The sequence below is a fragment of the Homalodisca vitripennis genome, chromosome 1, assembly GCF_021130785.1.
Source record: "Homalodisca vitripennis isolate AUS2020 chromosome 1, UT_GWSS_2.1, whole genome shotgun sequence".
In the NCBI taxonomy this organism is placed as follows: domain Eukaryota; kingdom Metazoa; phylum Arthropoda; class Insecta; order Hemiptera; family Cicadellidae; genus Homalodisca; species Homalodisca vitripennis.
Window position 1 is genome coordinate 62,095,568 of NC_060207.1, and position 23,257 is coordinate 62,118,824.

Genomic DNA, 23,257 nt, shown 5'->3' on the forward strand with positions numbered 1-23,257 from the left:
AACTAATAACTAATCTGGACATTCCGGATACATTTAATAATATAATGTTTCATCAGAGTTGATATAAATAGTAAGTGCTGAGTGAAAGAACCTTTGAATGAAAGTCAAACTTGGTAGAGAAACTCATCACTGCAGGAAAGTGAATTTCACTGCTACAAACTAATCATTCATTGATGAGGCTGTTATGGTAACATATGTTAAGCATTAGCAGTTGACAAAGTGGTGTGAGCTGCTAGTACTGTATTGTGCTGGACAGAGGAGAGATGTGTGACTGTTAACAGGTTAGGAAACAAGTCCTCTTGAGAGTTTTTATTAACACTAGACGTACAATTGCATCAATAAACATTTTTGAAAGAACTTTCTTAATAAGGGTTTAACAATTTTACAATTAATTTTTAGTGTATCTACAAGAGTCAACTCTACATGAAAATTATGAAGCATCCTTTACTGAGTAATGTATTTTTTATACAAAATATATTTAAATCAATGTTCCAAATTTTTTAGTACAAACCAAAACATAAAATTAATTTGTTTTGAATAACTGCATTCCCCTAGTATATGTAGGGTACTTTATAAATGTCAAAGAACCAAAATGTTACTTCTTACCAATTAATCCAAAATAAATTTCAATAAACAATAATTTAAAACATGCATATACTTAGAGAACTGACAAAAACCTTGAGGAACTTCTTATTTTTAATTTTTTGTAAAATAAAATTGTAGAACAAATAACTTACACAACTTTGAATATAACATCCTCTTATATAATATGTTAAATAAACAGATTAGCCTACATAAATAATCAAACTATTTATGTTTTTAATACGAGATCACATATTTCAATTTAGACTATCACATCCATGTTTAGAATTAGAACAAAAAAAAATTGTTTTGATTACTTACTTAAGGCTGACTGAAGTACTTTTGAAAACAACTTCCGTTTAAATATAGCAATAAGTATCCTACTTCTTTAGAACTTTGATTTGAAATACTTTAAATGCAGTAAGTAGAAACATCTTAAATCCATCAACACTAAATTGGTGCAGATGTCATGCAATATTACAATAACCTTAGTTTACGTACAATTCATGAATAATTTTGGAGTGAGCAGTTTAAATCTATACACCTTTTTGTTCTCTTAGGACAAGAAGTGGAAACCATTCATTGCACTTAGTCCTAAAAGGATCCCAGAATTTTTGAAATTATAGAATGACCCAAGGAATGGCAAAACTAACAATAGATATTTACCTTGCAGGTGCTCTTCTACCACCACCGCCGCCACCCGCCACCGCCACCACCACCACCAGACTTCCTTCGGCCTGAAGACATTTCTACTCGTACTCTTGTACCACACAACCGCCTGATAAAACATCAACACAACAACAATCAATCAATAAATTTCTGTATTAATTACCAAAAACAGAATAAATATACAGGCGATAATTAATAAATAAACCTAATCCTAAAATTAGTTAAATATTAAACTATTATTAACACAAAATACTATAGTTAGTATCCAAATAAGGATCACAAGTTGTCCAGATAATCGTAAAATGAGTTAAAAAAAAGGCTTACAATGTGATCCAAACTGGTGATGCAACCAAATTCCTAAAACTAATTGTCTCACTGTAGGCCGACCTAAGATCATGGTTCAGTTGGGAACAGCTCTTTGCATTGATTAATCTGATACTGTTCAGCGCTACACAAACAAACTGAACTGAACAGTGTTATTTCTCACTGCACTGTCAGAATACTAAATCTTATTCCGGCACATTTTCATCTATCTGACAACTCTATTGAATTTGTGCTGAGTATGAATAAGGTAGGTATTCAACACACCATGTGTCGTGTAACAGCTTTCGATGAGCTTGCATGCAAAAGTTTCATTGCTCACTTCATTCTCAAGATGTTACATGGACGGACAGATAGCCAGATATAAAGGAAAGAATTTGTAGATGGCTGGACATGTCCAACCTCATAACTAATTTTTGTCCACATAGTAATGAAGTTTCATGCAAAATCTAATGTCTACAGATACCTAGCCATATGATGCATTCATATTCATTAACTTATTTGAACCTACTTTTTTAATTCGGGAACTGTCATCTCATCTGGCTGGTGCTCTATGCTGCAACTACTCTTATTAAGAAATTGGAAATATATGGGTTAAATTAGGTTTCATACCAGTGTTTAAATAATAAACAATTCAGTGAGCTAGAGAGGGTATTACAGGGCAAGATTGTGTTCAAATCAAGAAGTTCTAATACAACTTAGTAAAAGCACTTATGATGTAACATGAGTCCTAAGAAAGTTTTTAAACATAAGTAGGCATACATCAGGTAGATATGATTTAATTGATCATGGTTAAGAGTATCTGAATTTAACCTGACTCTTATATCATGTTTTGGATGTGTAGAAGCATTTCTGGTTCAAGTTAATTATATATATACTATATACCCCAATCAAGAAAATACAAACTCATAGGTCTCGGAAACCTACTTCGCTGAAAAAGCATTTACCTCTAGCCCTTGTAATATACATTTCAAGTACCATAGTGTAGTTTGCACATTGTTATTACACTACTGATCAATATACGAGGGTCATTCAATAATTAAAGTGACAAACAGGTCTGGGGAGAAAACTGTTGGTAGGGTAATTTTGGTACTTTTTAGCTCAAAGTTGGCATCACTGGGATAAACCCTGATCAGCTGATTGATTAACATTGTTGTTTTTATAACCTCAAAAGTACATTTAATAATGGTAAGTCCATTTGAAAATTCCACTTTAGTTGAACAACGTTCTGTTATTAGTTTTTTTACTTGCTGAAGGTAAAAAACCAGTGAATACGTAGTAGGTCCAGAATGTAAGTTCCGTTTGGGAATACAATTAAAGTGTGTACAGATACAGAACAATTATTTATTGCACAAAATTCTACAACTCTTCAACTACTTTTCCACATAACTGCCAAAATTTTGCAGGCATTAGTCATATGATTGTTTTGTTTCGTGTTGCTCAGTAAGAATCTTTGGTACGTGAGCAAAGTTTACGAAATTTCAGTTTTTTAGTAACAATTTCATGAATTAGTGATCGTGAGATTTGAGGAAATTCCATACAGAGCGCACTAATAGTAAAATAGCAGTTTTCCTGGATCTTGTCATAAATCGCGTGAACCAGTTCTTCTGTAACCAAAGATGGACGCCCACTTCGTTCTTCATCGTGCACTTCACTACATCCTTCATTGAACTGTCGGACCCATCTTCTCACCATTAACTCATAGCATTTTGTCCGTAAACTTCCCAAACTTGCCAATAAATTTCAATTGGTTTCATTTTCCTAGCATTCAGAAAACGAATCATAGATCTGATTTCACAAGCCGCGGGATTTTCAATCAACACCGACATTGTAAACAAGCACAACAAAGCGTACGTGGCTGACAGCAATCTCAACTGTGATCACAGCGCTGCAGCGGCAATAAATTGAAATGGAACTTACTTTCTGGACCTACTTCGTATATACTCTAGAATGAATTGTTTGAATTGTGCAAATTTTTAAAAGTGGGTAGAACAATTCAAAAATGGCACAGACTCAGTGACTGATGAACACTGTCCTGTCCAACCGGTTATAGTTTCAACACCCTTACTGGAAAGTCGAATTGATGACATAATTCGTGCTGACCGCCGAATCACTATGGAAATGATAGTTGAAAAAGTTCATGTGAGTATGGGTACAGTTCTTTGACTGGTTTATACCTTCCAGTTGAACCTACACTGGGCACAGCAAAAACTGATGTGTCACTTAAATCTGGGCAACCAGGTTATGGATGTCCAGGAGCGACATCACTAACCGCAAATGTCAAGATTCTGGGGTAAAAGGTCTTGTCTACTGCAGAAGATGACTGTTGGAGTTGGTGGGGTTCGTTCCTTAAGTATCAGAGATTCTTGCTAGCCTCAACAAGGATGTGCCACCCCTTGCCTGCTTTGACTGGAGAGGTTTTTTCAGAGCTGGCCTCCCCTTCTTCTGGGGGGTCATGACTTTGTGATTAGTGCCCCAATTCTTCCTCATGGATCTTGATATAAGGCGGCCCCTACCCCCTAACCGCACACATCCTGAATATCTTGTCACTCCAGAAGCAGTGCTATCCTTATAGGACTAAGTGCAATTTATAAGCTTCTAGTACTAAGAAAACAAAAAATGGGTATAGTTCATAATATTATTAAAAACAAGCTGAAGTACCGCAAAATATGTGCAAGATGGGTTCCAAAGGAGTTGACATGGCTACATAAGGAAACAAGGTTGAGAAGTGTGCACAGAGCTACAGTAACGTTATGAAAGAGAAGGTGAGCACTTCCTCAACAAAATTTTAACATGTGACGAAACTTGAGTCCACTATTATGAGCCAGAATCAAAAAAGCAAAGCATGGAACACGGAACTTTTGAACAAAGTGAAGCCAGCCATGAGAGAGAAACGTCGTGGATCTTGGAGAGGTGTGATTCTCCAACTAGTCAATGCATGTCCTCTACTGCTCAAATAACCCGAGAAACCATTAACAAAATGGGCTGGGAAGTACTGCCTCACCCCCCTTACAGTCCTGATTTAGCACCAAGTGATTTCCACTTGTCTGGTATGCTGCTGAATGAGACATTGCATGGAAAGAGGTTCTAGGATAACAAGGATGTCAAGAAGTTTGTGGGAAATTGGCTCAAACGGCAAGATAAAGAGTTCTTTGCAGCTGGTATAAAAAAGCTTGTGGTCTGTTGGAACAAGTGCATAGATTTTCAAGATGATTATGTTGAAAAGTAATAAAAGTATTGTTTTGTAAAAAAATTGTTTTCTCTCTAGACCTGTGTCTCTTTAATTATTGAATTACCCTTGTACTATATACCCCAATCATGAAAACACAAACTCACAGGTCTCAGAAACCAACTTCGGTAAAAAAGCATTATTATATACTTCCGATCTAAGATATCTCAAGTACCATAGTGTAGTCTCGCCTTGTTATTACACTACTTATCAAACACTGTATACTTAATATTAATAATTTTTTAAAGGTTTAATGTCAATTAAATTTGGATTATGAAACAGAAATGCAATATTTCCTGAATTATAAAATGTTTCAGGTAAGTTTTATAATCTTTTTCTTGATATAAACCTTCCTCGGATATCAATAAATATTTAACAAAAAGGATTACCTGAATTGTTCTAGCCACTCTCAAGATTAGCCTTAACAATATATATTGCAATTCATTTTTATTTACAAGACTTTGTTATTGCCATCATGCTTCCTCATATAACCAACATAAACATATTCACTAACACACAGCCAAATCCTACAGAGTGACTTGCACATCATCTAACTCAATTTTGTCTATATAGAAATAAAGCTTCATGCAAATTTCAAGTCTATAGGTTAGTTCGTTTACGAGATATGCAGACACACGTTACATTTTTCCAGTCCCTATACATAAACCAAATAAATTGCATTTTCTTTTTTAGAGATTTTTTATTGCTATAATGATATATTCACTCTTATGTTTATCTTGCAAGACCACTACTTCTAACTTAAAATTCTTTTTATCCTTTTGTTAACTTATCTATTTCACAGATAAAGGATTAAAAAATAAAGATTCATTTACAGGAACGAAATAGAATTTTAAGCTATTATACCAACAAAGAACATGACATTTTATTGACAAGTACACGGATGGAATAAATTTTCTATTTAAAAATCAAAGTAAAAATTGAAAACCTTATATAAGAATGGAAACTACATATATGTTAACTTTTAATATTAGAATTTTATTGTAATTTCATTATTTTAGGCAATGGAATTTTTACAATAAAACCTAAACAGTACATGATAGTTTGTTCATTAGCCAATGAATATCAGGTTATCACTTTAAGAAACATATCAGTTCATCCCAATAACACCCCAGTCCCTTGCAGTGATGATCAAACGTTCTTTCTACTGTCAGATCAGAAAGAATGGAATCACTGTAAATCACCTGTTTAAATTACAGGTCACACAATTGAGCAGGTATGTTACTCAGAACAGGTTAGCACATCACAAATGCAAACGGGATGACCATTTCGACAGCACTTCTAGTGTTAATACTAAAGGAAGCCCCACTTACTGAAACCATCATCCTCTGCTGTAAACTAAGCCCAACAGTTAAGTTACCTTTTTCCTCCTATTTGAGATTTGTATATCCGTAGAGTTGTCCAGATGTAAATAATATGAGGGTCACTATGAAAGTTTAGAGACATATGAAGTTTTTGTGTTAGACTTACCAAACGTTAGGAGTGTTTAAACTAATTCTCTCCAGCACCAATGCATTTTTGAAGTTGGATTTTCTACTTGTTGAAAGCACCAGCTACTCGATTTTTGGAATGAAGTAAAAATATTTACAAATCTCATAAAAAATTTTGGCTTTTGAAGAAAAACGATGATCACACAAATGTTACTTGGCATTGAAGAATAACCAGAAGTCACACATAGAGAGTCAGGTGAATAATGTGTTGCTCCATTGTCTAATGCTATTTTTGGTGAAAAACTCTTAGTTTTTGTAACAGTGTACAGGCTTTGTCATAGTGCAAAATTAAAATCTTAATGTCAAATCCTGAAGAACTTGGCAAGCATTGATCAGTCTATCAAGTTGCTGTCACAATCCTCTGCCTTTCGAGCTTAATAGCTTTCACAAGTCCTAAACCCCTGAAGAAAACAGTGTACATTACTTCTTCACCGATCATTGTTTGTTGACCATTGGTTCATCTTCAAACAACCAAATGTGATCTTCACTGAGTTGGAACCTCATAAAATGGTACATACATCCTATCACCAGGGAAAGTTTTAGAAATAATCAGATGATCACCATTATTAAGCAGTTAGAGGGTCTGATGGCTGTTGTCATACACTCATGTGTCAAAGCTAGTGGCACCCATCAAGAAACAATATTATTGTGACTTTTAAAAGGTCATGCAAGATTATTTGCACTGCTATGGATTCAATCCCTAGGGAACCTTCGGTCATAGAATAAGTGCAGTGTATGTCCTCTTGGATCATACTGCATATGTGATGAATGTTTTCTCAAATGACGGCAGAATGCAGCCTTCCTGAACATTCATCATTTTGAAAGTAAACCACGGCCCCTTCAAAATTCTGTATACCACCTAAACACAGTAGTAGTGAAACCAATTGCACTTCTTTTGAGACAAACCTACTTGAAAATCATAGTCTAAAATACTCTCTTGATAACTATATGACTTCACAGAATTGATCATTCCAAACAGACTGCACAAGTACACTGATGAACCCAAGTTGCTGTCAAGTACTGATTGATTGAACAATCAGATAATAATAATAAGATTATTGCAGTATGCACTGTCTCCTGATATCTCAAAACTTTCAAAGTGACACTTATAATACTGTAAGATACTCAGAGTACATTCTACTGGCAGGTATAAACCACCCAGAAGTGAACCCTCACAGCGCTTAAATCTCACCTCTTTAATATTTACATATTAACCCAATATAAGGTAGCAAGATAAAAAAAATGTATTTATATACATCATACCATATGAAAATTGATTTTAGATTCCAAGTATACTTACAGCTATATAGCTAATTAAATTGATATTGAAAAGTATAAGAAAATAATACATAACTTTTTAATGAATAATCATACTACAATTTTTATACCAACCATCACTTTATATTACAAATTTGGAAAATAAAATTTGAATTGATAAAATAGCACTTATATTGTTTGTATTTACAGTTTTTTGTTAAATTTTATTACTATAATTTATAAATTAACAGAAAATATATAAAAAGAGTAAACAGTAAATATCCAAATATCAGTCACAAAATTGTAAAGAATATGTCTTTCCAAACATGTACGATCAAACACAAAAATAGATCAAAACTTTGTTTCTTTTTCTATTATAGCCTACATTATTAATATAAAGAAAAACAAAATGATATCATAAAAAGTAATAAAACACATGGCAGGCACAACTTTTGTCCAGGCATCACAAATTGTGATAAGAACGCCCATGTTAATATGTAGTATTTAGTATTTAGAGTATAAATATTCATTAGTATTTCAAAGAAAAATAGAGATTTTTCACACACAAAATAGAGATAAACATCCACAGTAAAAATACTTTATTAAAAAAGCCTACCGATCATAAGTGAACTGTTTATTATTGGTCTGTATTAAACCAGGACAAATAAGGACATACTGTAAATATAAAGCTTATTACAGCTGAATTGCACATTTTGCTATACATACGTTCCATCAAGACCTCTGACAGCATCTTCTGCATCACGGGGATCTTCAAACTCAACAAAAGCAAATCCTGGAGGATTACGTGCTATCCATATATTTCGTAGAGGACCATATTTTGTGAATGCAGATTCTAGTTCATGTTTTGATGCAAAACTTCCCAGATTTCCAACGTACACTTTGCATGCAGCATCACCATCTCTATTCGACATTATGGCTGTTAACAGAAAAACGTTACATTAAGTATTAACTATAGCTAATGTTAGAAAAGGCAAAAAAGAAATACATATGGTTTGCATATAACTTTCAAATTTTTAAATATAGCTTTAATGTCTAATTCTGAACTAATTGATTTCATACATCCTAAAAATAGAACAGAAAACCATTAAAAAAATGAATTTACCATAATTATCAAAACAAAAATAATAATGTAACATTTCCTCTGTACCCAATATTCTGTATTTGAACCCAAAGAAAAAAGTCAGGAGGAGGTAGGTCTGGGTTGTTGTTGCCCACATGATTGTACCAGATCTAATTATCTATCTTCTTTCGAACCTGACGTTCCACTGCATGAATACAATTACTGTTCTCAGGAGGGGTAGAGCAAAATCTAGTTGAAGCTACATTAGTCCTTTCTCCACCAATGATTTTCTCATTAAAAATCAGTTACTCCCTGTCAAACATTTATATTATTTAGTCTTTCATTAGACCACCTCACACATTTACTTTTGATGATTCTTGCTGAAATGTATTGTTTCATTCACACGCCCAATGTCTACAATCATAGTAACTGACAGTCATATTATATGTGGAAATTTGACACTTCAATAAACATTGCAATATTTTCTGTTACATAAGACTATCATAATAATGTTTGCAAGACATTTTACATAGAAATAGCCAAATTAATATTATTTTTTCATAAATATACTAAAGTTCAAAAATATCCTTTTCACCTTGAATTTTTATCCTGCACGATAGGCCCTGTGTTAGGTTGAATAAAACTAAGTATTGTTAAAATAAATGACATGTTAGGAGTTATAATGGTAGAGTGCTAGCTATTCTCCAAGGTTACCGACCTAGTTACACTCAAAGATTTAGTCAAAGTCGGAGTACACATAGATGAGGAGGAGGGGGTAGATAGATTCTTTCTAATCATCGTACAGACTGCTTGTGACTGGTTTTCTGAGACTACCTTAGAGTCTAAATACTCCAAAAGAGTATAAATATTTGGTTTTTTTAACTAGTTTTTTGTATAGTATAGATTGTTAATCTTTGTTATTATGTTATAAGAAAAAGCAGATTCACTCAGTCTCATTGCAATGAGTATGTTGTGTCTTATGTAAGGAATATACCACTTCACTCATGAAGAACACACTTTTATACACTGATTAGTAAACATTCCATTCAAACTACATTGCCAGAGAGATTAAGGCCCAAAACCTAAATTGCTGTTACAAAATAATAGACAGGAAAAGGACAAGATCTGACAAGCAACATAAACCCTCTTTTACAATATTTCACTAAAATACAGACAGAGTATATCTAATAAAATTGACAAGCTAAATGTACACTTCTTAACTCAAGTGAACCAGACATTGTAATTCTAACAGAGCATGGACAAAAAAAGGAGACATTAGACAACACAAGACTCTTAGGATACTCATTGGTGGCAGCATACCGTAGGGAATTACACACCAAAGGAGGTGTAGCTCTTTATGTTAAAGAAGAACTAGAAAACAAAACTCAGATTGTTGACACTCAAAACATTTGTGTTGAGATGCTCTGCGAAGTGACAACATTAAAGATTAACATAAAGGCATCATTCTATATCACAGAAGTTTCTAGAACAGGAAATAACGTGGAAGAAGGCCTGGAGGTTATATCGGAAGCTCTTCAAGCTTTTCTGCTCTTGAAGCAGAAAAACATCAAACACTCCTCATCGATGATATAAACATAGACTGCCTCAACAAGAAAAAGGACTCTAGCCAGCTGACTGACACATTAGCATCTTTCAACATGTACAGAACTGACTTACCTCCATCCAGAATAACACCTACTTCGATGACCTCAATAGACAGTGTGTGTACCAACCTCCAAGAAGAGATCAATGTTGAAGTTTTGAATACTGGTATCTCTGACCACACAGGACAACTGTGTACAATATCCAGAAACAAAATCACATCCTCACCCAAAATGACTGTAGAAAGAAGAAATATGAGAAACAGAAACCTACTATGGCTCAAAGAATTACTGAGACAGCAAGAGTGGGAAGATATCTACAATACTGATGACACAAACGAAACATACAAGTTTAATAATGTCCTAAACCAAGCTTTAAATCAATCCTATCCAGTAATAGAATCAAGATATAGTAAGCAGAAAAATCATTACCTTTTGAATGACCCAACTGCTCTACTCCTAAGACAAAGATTTACATCAGGTGAAACTTTGTATAACACAACAGGTAGAGAGGATCACAAGAGGAATGCTGCATTACTAAAAAAAAGACTATGACCTAAGACTCTGATACCTAAGACAACAAGATACTGCATCTAAAATTGCTGAGGCTGACAATAAAACAAAGGCGCTCTGGAATATCATAAACACAGAAAGAAAATCAAAGAATGAAAAGAATCTACCTATTAAATTTGATACAGGAGATGAAGTTACAACTAACCCATGGTAATAATGGCGAACTACCTAAATAATTTCATTATTGATGCGGCTAAAAAGATTATAGACATGAATGGACTACACAAAACTCACACACTTCCATCACCTGAAAATATAAACTTAACACCATTACTACTCATGCCAACCCAAAGTTTAGAAATGTCAAAGATTATTAGGTCACTAAAAACAAAAACGTCAGCTGGGTATGATGAAATCTCATCAAAGACAGTTAAGATATGTGAAGACGAACTAATATAACCCTTAGTTAATATTACTAACGGTTATAATTTCTGGTTATAATTTTATCTAAATATTATCTGCAGAAATTAATAATTTGGAATCTTCCCGTCTGCATTAAAGTTCGCTAAAGTTTACCCTAAATTTAAGCAAGGGTGCACAACACAAGCATTAAACTACAGACCAATTTATCTTATCTCAACCTTTTCTAAAGTGATTGAAAAAGTAGTGTTAACTACATATTGAACATCTGGTGACCTATTCTTTATTAACACCTGACCAACATGGTTTCTTAGCTGGAAAATCAACAACAATAGCCTTGATTAGTCTTACGGAGTTCATAATAGGCCAACTTGAAAAAGGCAATACATGTACAGCTATTTTACTAGACTACAGTAAGGCTTTCGATTGCCTCTCTAATAAAAAAACTCCTTGAGAAACTGTCAACACTTGGCATACAAGGTACTTCAAAAACATGGTTCACCAGCTACCTGACAGGACGAAGCCAAGTGGTTGAATAAATCACACAAGCAGAGGGAGTATAAAAAAGATTAGATCAGTACCTAAATTTGTCTCACGCGGAGTCCCACAGGGATCAGTATTGGGTCCAGTTTTATTCATCCTCTTCACTAATGACTTTCCTAACTATATAAAAGACTACAGAAAACGACTTATGTATGCTGATGACACAGTTTTATTACTAGGAAAAAATTACCAAAAGATCTCGTAGTAAACGCATTTATAGCACTCAACATGGTGGTCATGAAGAAAATAGAATTTGGATATTATAAGATTAAAGGTCGAGGTGGCAAATCACGAATTTGACGTTATCAACGTATTCTGCTCATCCTCCTGAACAAAAAATATACAGGGTGTTTGAAAAGTATGGGTACGGCTTAATATTTTAAAAACCATAGGAGATAACATCTATAAACTTTGCACAGTGTCGTATGGCTATGTAAACTATTTTCCCTTGCTATTACCATGACATGCCAACCATGGGGGGACGGCCCACAGAGGAAAACATGGAAATCTTAAATTGAAGCATGGGTCGAGTGATACCTCATTTGAAAGAGCTCACTTAGTAGAGTTGAATTCCGCAAACCGCATCTCAAAAGGTTTATCCAATCAGAAATGGCGGGTTGTTTTAGGTACACATTGTGAAGTACATTATGCGCTGCCATTTCTGACTGGATCGTCGTATTCTGATGCGGTAGGCGGCGTTTCACTCTACTAACCAATGTGTTTTCACTGACTTTTTTTAATTAGCAAATTATGTCATAAATTTATAACACAATAAATAAAACACAATAAATACTGATGTTTTTTAGTATGCGCTCCTCTCCTGTGGGCGTTGGTAGTGGATGATCTCCTAAGCGAAGCAGAGAAGAGGGGAATAAGGCTACTATGATATGTGGACAACCTAGTGCTTATGATTAAAGGAAAAAACAAAGGCATGCTGGAACGCCTAATACAAACAGAACTTAACTTCATAAGTAACTGGTGTCATGAGGAAGGTCTGCGGATCAACCCACCAACAACAAATATGATTATCTTTACCAGGAAAAGAAAATTCCAGCTAGCACAACCTGTCCTGGAGGGAATCAGCATTAACCAAACAAAGGAAGTGAAGTAAATGGGATTAATCCTGGATGAAAAGCTCACTTGGAACTCCCATATTAGAAACAGGATATCCAAAGCAATAATGGCCCTTGGGGCCTGTAAGAGACTTTTTGGATTTAAATGGGGACTTAAACTCAAAATGATATATTGGATTTACGAAACCATAATAAAACCAATGGTCACATACGCTGCCTTAGTGTGGTGGCCGAAGGTAGAACAAACAACAGCTGCAAAAAGGCTACAGAGTCTTCAAAGGTTAGCTTGCTTAAGCATCACAGGAGCGATGAGCTCCTGCCCAACACTAGCAATCGAAGCGGTCTTGGGTTATACTCCTCTTGGCCAGGAGGTGATGAGAACAGCTGCGATGAGCGCAATGAAGCTTCTAGGAACAAAGGTAATAAATGCTACCTCCTTAGAAGGCCACATTAAAATATTCAATTCAAAACAATCTTTATTTACAATTTGTACATCATACATTATACAATATACAAATACAAAATGGCGTCAAAATTACAACTGAGAAGCTTATTAAAATAATGGTATCTAAATGATCACCAAATAATAATGGTATGAAGCATAATATACACTTAAATATACTTAATAAATTACATCGTATTGTCATTCAGAAAAAAACTCATCAAAAGAATAAATTGTTTTATGTAATAAATAATTTTTAAGTTTGAGTTTAAAACTTTTAATGTCATTAATATTTCTAATATTTTGTGGAAGACTATTGAAAAATTTTATACCTGCTACTAATGGGTTTTTTTTTCTAAATTCTAAGTTTACTTTTAGAATTGCAAACTGGTTTCGATTTCGGGTCAAGTAGCTATGAGACGAACCCAAAACAGGTAATCTGTCTCCAGCTTCCTTAACTGCAACTGCCGTTTCTAAAATATACATACTGTACACTGTTAGGATACCCAATTCAGAAAAATATTGTTTTACTGACTGACGTAGATCTAAATTGAGAATGATCCGTATAGCTTTTTTTTTGAAGAAGAAGAATACTTTGCAAATTTTGATCGCTAGTTGCACCATATAGTACAATACCAAAATTTATATGGGAGTGTATGTGAGCAAAATACACTACTTTCAAAACGTCCAATGTACAGAATTTGGATATACTCCTCAACGCATATAAACCAGAAGCTATTTTATTCAAAATTTTATTTACATGTTCGTTCCAAGTGAAATTTTTGTCTAATGTCATTCCTAAAAATTTTACATTGTCTAATTGTGTCAGTTTTACTTGAGAAATTTCTATATCAAGATCGCTTGAGCATCTGTTTTGCCTTGTATTAAATAAAATATAATTAGTTTTTTCAAGATTAAGTAGCAAATTTTTTTTTGAAAAGTAGTTTTTAACTGATGTTAAATTACTTTTGGATTGAGTTTCTATTTCTTTTAGAGACTTATTTGAAATTATAAGATTCGAGTCATCCGCATATAGGCACATCTTACCAGCAACAGTCTTCGGTAATCCAGTAATATAACATAAGAATAATATAGGCCCAAGAATAGATCCTTGGGGGACACCATTAATTACAAACAAAGAACATGAAAAGAATTTTATATTGGAAAAATTCCCTGAGGCTGAAATGCTAACCAAAGTATCAGATGCTATGGTTAAGAAATACTCCTACGCTCGGTTGGGTACCGGGTCATGAAGGTATTCACGGGAATGAAAAAGCGGACATCCTCGCCAAAAAGGGAGCAGAATCCACATTGGTGGGGCCTGAGCCAGGTTGTAGGATAGTCTTCTCCAACATTAAAGCTCTGGTCAAAGATTGGAAAAAGAGGACAAGACACAAGAATTGGAGTAGAGCCTCAGGTTTAAGACTATCCAAATTGTTTATCTCTCCTTACGCTAAAGGGTGGACAGCTCTCCTAGACCAGAATAAGGAGGATATAAGACTGATTTTAGGAATGTTGACAGGACATGGCCCTCTGAGGAAGCACCTTATGAAGGTAGGCCTTAGTCAGAGTAGCGAATGTAGACTCTGTGAAGAAGAGGAGGAGTCAGCGGAGCACATTTGGTTGGATTGTCCTGCATCGTAGAGACTCGGAAAAGATACTTGGGAGCAGATTTCCTCAGCCCCAAGGACATTAGAGAACAGGAGCCCTTAAATTTGATTAGTTTTTGCAAAAGCCTCGGTTTTTGAGGGCACAAATTAAAGTAAGGGAGGCGCAAAGGTCCTATTTAGGACTAAGCGCGGGGACAAACTGTCCTCTTCCCTCAGGAAGGCAAAAAAAAAAAAGGGGTATTCATGATTTATTAAGTTTTTTACACGGTACATAATAATTGCCTTTCAATTACAATTCAATTTATATTTCTGATCAGCCCCTCTAGAATTTGATATTTTACTGATAGGTACTATCTCTAGGGATGTTTTTCTTTCCTTGACATCAGCGCGGGGCAGCTGCCGAAGCCCGCGCTGATGGCCGGAGGCACTCGTCTCAACTCGATAACAACTAATTAATTTGTAGCTAGAAATTTAAGAAAAACATTATTCATTTGGATCAAAATTCTGCTCATTTCATTATTATTTTTCATTTACGTTTGCAAAGATGGCGCCTCATCCGATGACGTCATCACGAGGTTAAATCATGGTCACAAAAGGTCACGTGATGCCCGATGTAGATGTAGAACATGGAAATATTGCTCCGCGCGTGAACAGTTGTTCCATTTTTGATGTTCTAGAACTTCGTTATTTCTCATTTCCACCCCGTCAAACCTTATATTGTTTTGTTCTGTAGGACGATTCCAATAAGTTAATAACGCGAAACTCGTATTTTGCCACTCCGGCCGTTAATGTGACAATTACCTAGAATTTTGCTCCTGCAAAAAAAGGCACTTAGAATAATTATCACATTCTCTAATTATAGAGCCCATTGTAGACCCTTGTTCATCCAGAAAAGGATACTCACTGTTTTTAATCTGTTTATTTATTCATGTTTAGTAAATGTTAAATTAGGTGCCATACCTCTAAGGTCACACTCACATGCTCATTTTACCAGACATAGAAAAAATTTAGATTTACCTCTTGTTAGGCTAACTAAGTCCCAAGAGTCATTTTCATATATTGGTTTAAAAATGTTGAATCGATTGCCAGCTGATACCCACCGTGTTGAGTCAAAATTATTTCAAACAAAAATTTTTTGCTGGTTACTAAATAATCCATTTTACAGTATGAATGAATTCTTTACGACTGATATTGATATTAGCTTTTAGATTTTGACTGAGAATATTCTTGTTACATTCCTTGTTTTGTACTTGTTATTTATTGTTATACTATATTAATTGTTAAATTACATTTCTTATCATTAACTAATGTTAAATTTTATTGAATAACTATAGGCTAGGCTAGTCATTGTTTCTGTTAAATATGGCTATTGAAATATGCTTATGAAAGATCGATGCCTTGGTCTTAAAAAAGTAATATTGACGTCCAACTATACAAAATGTACATTTTGTAATTTGTTAAATAAATTCTTGATTCTTGATTCATGGCCATTCAATATTGCCATAGAAATAAATTGGTTGTCAATGAAAGAAAAACAAAACCGTTAGTACTAGGAAAATACAAAGAGGATACAGGGAGGCTGACTGAATTAGGAGAAGTCACCCTCTAAAAATAAAAAAATACTTAGGTATAACCATAGACAATGACCTCTAATGTACTCCACACATTGATTCTGTGTGCAAAAAAATCAGTACAGCACTGTATGTAATACGGCGAGTGAAAAGCATAGGTGACTTATAGTTACAGCAAAAGTTGCTTACTATACGCTGCTTGAGACACACCTCCGATATGGAATCATCGTATGGGGAGGCATTACAGCAGGAAACATACAAAGGTTACTGGTGCTGCAAAAACGAGCTATAAGAATTCTAGGAAGTCTTCAACACAGGGAAACATGCAGGGATTCCTTCAAACAACTTAGAAAACTAACTGTTGTAAATTTATACATCCTAGAAGCTGTGATGCATGATCAAAGCACCAGAGGCAGCAAGGACCTATGCACATATGCATCAATATAACACAAGACATACATCTGAATACTGCCTGCCTCGCCATAGGCTCACAACAACTGAAGAGAGTCCAAGCTATGCTGGGGCCAAGATGTGGAACGCACTTCCTGAAAACTTGAAAATGACGGGCCGGAAACACTTCAGACAAACCCTTAAGAACTAGCTACTGGATCGACCATTTTACTCACTAAACGAATTCTACGGAAGGAGGACCTAAGACCAACAAGACAACTACACCTAAACTTTTATTTGTTGACGTAATTACTAAAGTTAATGTTAATAAATATGATTTGACTTTGACATTGATTTGTAATACCTAACTAACATAAATAATAGTTACAAGGGTTTAATTACAAATTTTGTTTGGTTAATGTGCCAGTTACTAGTGTTTTGAGTTATTTGTCTTAGCAAAATCACTAACCCTGACAGTGCCAAAGTCCAGATAACTGGACATTTAAAGAACAGAATATGCTGAAGCACAGACATCTGGGTGATCGGATGTTTTCATAAATATAACTAATATACAATGTAATAAGAGTATTTTACATAAAATCACATTTAAAATGGACACTCTTTCCATTAAATTTATTATACTGCATAAACACAACTAATCAGTAAACAAAAAATGGTCTAATATTTTTAAATTTTAACTTGATAAAGATTTGTAGAAATCGTTAGAAACAAAGTGTTCTTTAATTGTATTTAAACCAAGCCCCACTACAAGAATTGATTTAAATTTAAATTAAAAATCCCACAAACATTATTAGGTGAGTGTGAGATTGACTACTTCATGAGCATTTAACCTTGAAATTTGTAAATAAAAAAAATTATAGCAAGTTTTTTTTATTTTCCTTGTAGGCTATTTTAAGAAGATAAAATGTTAATATACATATGCAAAAAGAACAAAGCCAAAACAAAATTATAAGAACTTCCTAATAAATAACAGTTGACATTTTTTTAATCATTGTATAAGAATTACTTAAAATTAGCTCATGGAAGTTTTGGAAAACACTTCAATATGTACCCTTTGCACTTTTAACTAGAATTCCAAAAAAAAGTTTGGCACCGAAAAGGTGAAAATAATATTAAATAAATACTTTGTAATATTTGTTTGCATCTCCTAATAAAGTTAAATTGGCAACAGTGGAATTGCTAAAACATCTTTAGTATTAGAGCCTAACCCTTTTTGGTATCATGACCAAAAATTTATCCTGAAATTCATCTAAAACGCATGTATCCAAATTACAAAGCGTTTGTTCTGGAGAAATAACCATAACAAGAGGCCCAATACAGATATAATTGAAGGTTTTAGTAAAAAAATTACCAGAAATAAATTGGCTTCAATAAAAATTAATATCAGCCAAAAATAATGTAAAGAAAAATTCTGAAAGTACATTTAAACATGAAACATATTCAAGAAAGTTAAAATTTGTTTTAAATTTGAAATAATTTTTAGTTTCAATGCAATCTACAAACAATAAAATTCCCTTAATCCAACATCTTATAATTCACCACGCAATCTCGTGTCGTCGCAACCGGAAGAGGACACCTTCCAGAGGAATAATAATTAACCGTAGATCCGCCACTAGATTCCCCCTATCCAAACCTAACCAGCTTTGATGACAAAAGATAAACTAATAATTTAGATATGGTTCCAAAAAGTTCCCTAACAATTAATTATACTTAATCCTAGACAACGTACATTCACTTCTACCCGGTCCACTTTACCCGATCGCTGCACAATGACTCCCACACAACCTCCACTCTCTGCTTGCTAACCTAGCAGGAATCTAGCAGAACCTGTCCAGAAGAATTCCGGAAAGTAGGAGGCTCCTATTGTTTAAGCTATGACCGCAACCACGCTTGGTAATCCGGCATGCCTTATATGGAAAAAGTAACATTTTCTTAATGACACAACACATCAATCATTTACGCAATTATGTTTTTTTTCTGTTTGTGGTTGACACAACATTTAATCAGGAATGGAGAAGAGGCTAGGCGTCATATTCAGCTGACTTTGGGTGATAACGTGCATAAATCAAACAATGGCGTAAATCACCCCAGGGCAGCGACCGACGCCACGAGGGAAACAGCGACCTTCACCAACAAGATCAGATAACTCAATTCAATTCAAAAAAACTTTATTCAACAAAAAATGTTTTAAACATTTTATCATTCCCCATGTGCACTCGCACGTGCGGGGTTATTATAATTTAATTGTAATACACTGTATTTTATTTGGCTATATAAGCAGTCTTTGTTGTACCACCATCTCCCTGTATTTGATAGGCAATATAATTTTATAACAACAAACTATACATATATAGTAACTTACAAGAAGGAATAACAATAAATTAACAATACAACTAACATAACAATAACAATTTAATACATAACAAATAAACTTATTTATAACTCAACTGTCATAGAACTGAATTTTATACATTCTAATAAATATTTAATATTTTATTGCAACCTTTCAATAAATAAGCATTAATAACCTTTCAATAAATAAGCATTAATAAATAAACAAGCTAAATTAACAATATAACCAACATAACAATAACAATACATAACAAATAAACCTAAATATGTCAACAATCATAGAATTTAATTTAATAACATTATAATAAATATCTCTACACTTCACCTCAACTTTAAATAAATAAACATTAGTAACCAAACAAGCAATGGGCATAGTTAAGTAACAACAGAATAATCATTGTGCACTGCAAATCATGGTTTTGATTGTCCTCTTCAGAATTGGCAAGGTACTGCCCCGGACAACATTCAGAACATTTGAATATTTATTAAATATTTCTAACAATTTATAGTTCAGTTGTTTTCTGGAAATTTCCCGTTTATAGAACGGCATAGCCAGAGTACTGGTAACGGATGCTCGAGTATTTCTGAGAAAAACCTTACTTTCAAACATTTCTCTATTTTTCACTGTAAACAATAATACAGAAAAAAACAGAGTTGCTGTAAATTTAAGATACCTATTTCCATAAACATATGTGATACACTTTCATATCTAGTCATATTACATATATTCCTAACAGCAAATCTCTGCATAACTAAATTAGTTCTAGTCATTTAAAATAGGAAATGTTAAAGTATAAACCTTTATTACATCAATTAAATTAAACATTTATTTTATTGTTCACAGTTTAACTTTAATAATAAAATTTTCATAGTTCAATCTTAATAATTTAATATTTTTTGCCCTTTTTATAAAGTACTTCTTAAATAACTTAGTATTTTTTAATTTAACTACTAACAGTAAAAGTCTCCTTTAAGCTTTAACTAAGCAGAGTTACGATTTATATAACCAAGTTAAATAATTTTCTTTAATTACTAGTAACCTGAAGACGCTTTCTATTAGACTGTATCACTATTTATTTCACTAATAATTATAGGTATTTTGCAGTATTTTCCTTTTTTAACTTTTAATTACATAACTGTCCATTTATTTTTACAGCCACAATTTCTTTTTTAAGTTTTTCATAAGGCTTAAGTCATTTAAAAATTATTATCTCGGAGTTCGTAATTTCCATCTGTCTGTCTGTTTCAAACAAGAATTTCTCGTTTCATTTTAAGACAGTTTTACAATTTAATTTGTCAATTTTCCTCGTATATATACTTATAGTTCACAATTGTTATAATTATTTTACTTCAATTACTATCCAAATTAGATTTTCTCATTTCTGGAACTACAGTAAAATTTCTTGACACAAGATTAGTCATTTTGCTGTGCAGGCACGTAACTGTGTAAGCAGAGTTCCTCAGATCTGGTTTTTGTATCACTCCGTAGATAACAAAGTCTAATTATGTTACTCTATGTTGTGGATATGAAGAGGTTAATATAGATTTTACTACTACAGTTAAGCAGGAATATCTCAGTGGTATGGTGGCCAAAAGTCCAACAGGTGACTGCCGCAAAAAACCTGTCAAAGGTACAGCGGTTGGCATGCTTGGGGACAACGGATGCCATGAGAGGAACACCAACCGCTGCTATGGAAGTAGTGCTAAACCTCCCACCCCTAGACATATTCGTCAAAGGAGAGGCTAGGATGGCTGCCTACAGACTGAAGTGCAATGGGAACTGGCATTATCACCATGCTAACAAGCACTCCACGATTGTTGACATTCTCAAACTGGATATTCTAGAAATAATGTCTGACAGAATGGCAAAGGTTACGGACTGGGAAAAACCATTTCAAGTCAACATTGTTGAAAGGAAGGAATGGTCAAAAGGTGAGCCTGACTACATGAAGAAGGCTCTAACCTGGTACACGGACGAGGCAAAGACTCTGAAGGGTACTGGGGCAGGGGTCTGGGGAGCCAGACCTAGGGTTAACTTATGCTTTAGCCTAGGTAAACTGGCAACTGTCTTTCAGGCTGAAGTTACAGCCCTTGCAGAATGTGCAAGAGTTAATGTGGAAAGGGGCTACAAAGGCAAAACCATCTACATTAACTCGGACAGCAGGGCTGCTCTGCAGGCCTTGGCCAACCATGACTGTAATTCGAAGACAGTCTGGGAATGCCATAAGGTCTTGAAATTGCTGGCGAAAACCAATAAAGTTATTCTAACTTGGGTGCCTGGACATAGAGGAATCACAGGAAATGAAAGGGCAGACAGTTTCGCTAACTTGGGAGCCAACTGTCTTCTTACCGGTCCTGAACCAACGTGTGGGGTCTCATATAACTTAGCACGTAGATCAGTTACCAAGTGGATGGCTAACAAACACCTACAACATTGGAGAAATACTGAGGGAAATGTACAAGCAAAGCGGATGCTCAAGGGACCATCAAGGAACATTGCAGCAGATGCCCTTAGAATGAATAGAACGGAGATCAGAAAAGTGACTGGTTTTATTACAGGTCATTGGATATTCCGAAGTCACCTGATCAGAATAGGTATTCCAGTTCAGGAAACACTGTGCAGGAAATGTGGCGAGGCTGACGAAACAGCCAAGCACGTCATATTTGAATGTCCGGCATTACAGAGCAAACGCTCAAGATCCCTAGGTGTTCTTATGCATACGGAAGAGGGGTTGGAACAGGAAAGCATTGTTCAGATGATCTCATGGTTTTGTAAAGGCCTGGGATTTGATACAGTTTAAACCTATGAGAGGGTGCACAATAAGCCGGATGGCTGAGAGGCAACTACCAGGCCCTCTGTTACAAAAAAAAAAAAAAAAAAAAAAAAAAACTTAATAATTTCACGGGGATGGGTGGTTATGAGGTCTGCCGTTACAATTTTTTTTGAACTTTTTACAGCTTCCATGAATTTATATTTATTTATATATATTTTTTTTGTAATCAATATTGGGAGCAGTAAAAGTCTCATTGCCTCCTATGCGCAACCCCAAACACACTTCATTAACATATCTTTAACTACCTCTATCCTATTGATTTATTTTTTGTTAAGTTATAACTTAAGGCAATTAGGGATAGAGAATAATTTGTATTGATAAATGCTATTAAAACCGACATTATTTAACATTTCCCTTATAGTCGACTATTCAACATAGTATTCTCCTATATACAACTAGGCTAAAACTATAGCGAAGCTCACACGCCAGTTAGTCAAACTTTATTTATTGCTATAAATGCTTATCTCTGTGTAATTTAGTGTTTGTGTATGGTGTTTCGTTGATAAATATTACTTGTATTTTCGAGCATGCGTGTTAATCTACGACCATACAGTATAATGGTCAGTTCTATGTATATTTATTTGTATGTGTTAGTTATATAGAGTGGTTATCCTATCCAAAAATCAATCGTCATTTCCAATCCTATCTGGCCAATTAACTTATCATAACTCTGAGCCAACAGAAGTTTTTTTTTCTTTTCAGTTATTGTTTGTTGGCTCATTCATTCCTTCTCGATCTGAACTCTCAATTTAGGAAATACTACTCGCCATATGTCACCAAACAATCTTGAGAAACTAATAGGGTAGATAAGTTTAAAGAACTGTGTTAGCATACCAATTCTCCTCTTTTCCTTGCCTCTTATGACTGTACGCATTAGGAGACCTCATCATTTAGATTTGGATTTACATTTTCAATGGCCATATCATCTTTTCACCACCTTTCCTGTATTTCAAATATTGAAAGAAAATGAACAAAAGATTTATATATGTTCTTCCATAGAGGTCATGGGGACGTTTCACTCCCTCTCCTTCTGCGTCCGGTGGATTGGCTTGTTGGTAGCAGGCTTGTCTCCTGCTGCAGGGGGGGGGGAGTAAGGGGAACAGGACTAGGATATATTCTAATGAGTTACACAAGAATAAAATATCCTTAACCCATTAGCCTACTTCAACGAGACCATCTCGCCGCTAGCGCTGTGCACGGTAAAATACTTTGACAAAACCATCTCGCCACCAAGTAGTTC

The 23,257-nt window shown here is 34.4% G+C and overlaps 1 protein-coding gene across 3 annotated transcripts in view; it reads right to left on the bottom strand.

Annotated features, from left to right (window-relative positions):
• LOC124362872 (RNA-binding protein 1-like) overlaps window positions 1–23,257 on the bottom strand; it is a 41,529-nt gene that overhangs the window by 12,482 nt on the left and 5,790 nt on the right. For all 3 annotated transcript variants that reach the window (XM_046817742.1, XM_046817750.1, XM_046817758.1), the window contains exons 2-3: window positions 8,293–8,503; window positions 1,249–1,360 (exon numbers count right to left, since the gene is read on the bottom strand). In XM_046817742.1, coding sequence (XP_046673698.1) covers window positions 1,264–1,360; window positions 8,293–8,498 — 303 coding nt within the window. In that variant the 5' untranslated portion in view covers window positions 8,499–8,503 and the 3' untranslated portion in view covers window positions 1,249–1,263. The remainder of the gene's footprint in view (window positions 1–1,248; window positions 1,361–8,292; window positions 8,504–23,257) is intronic.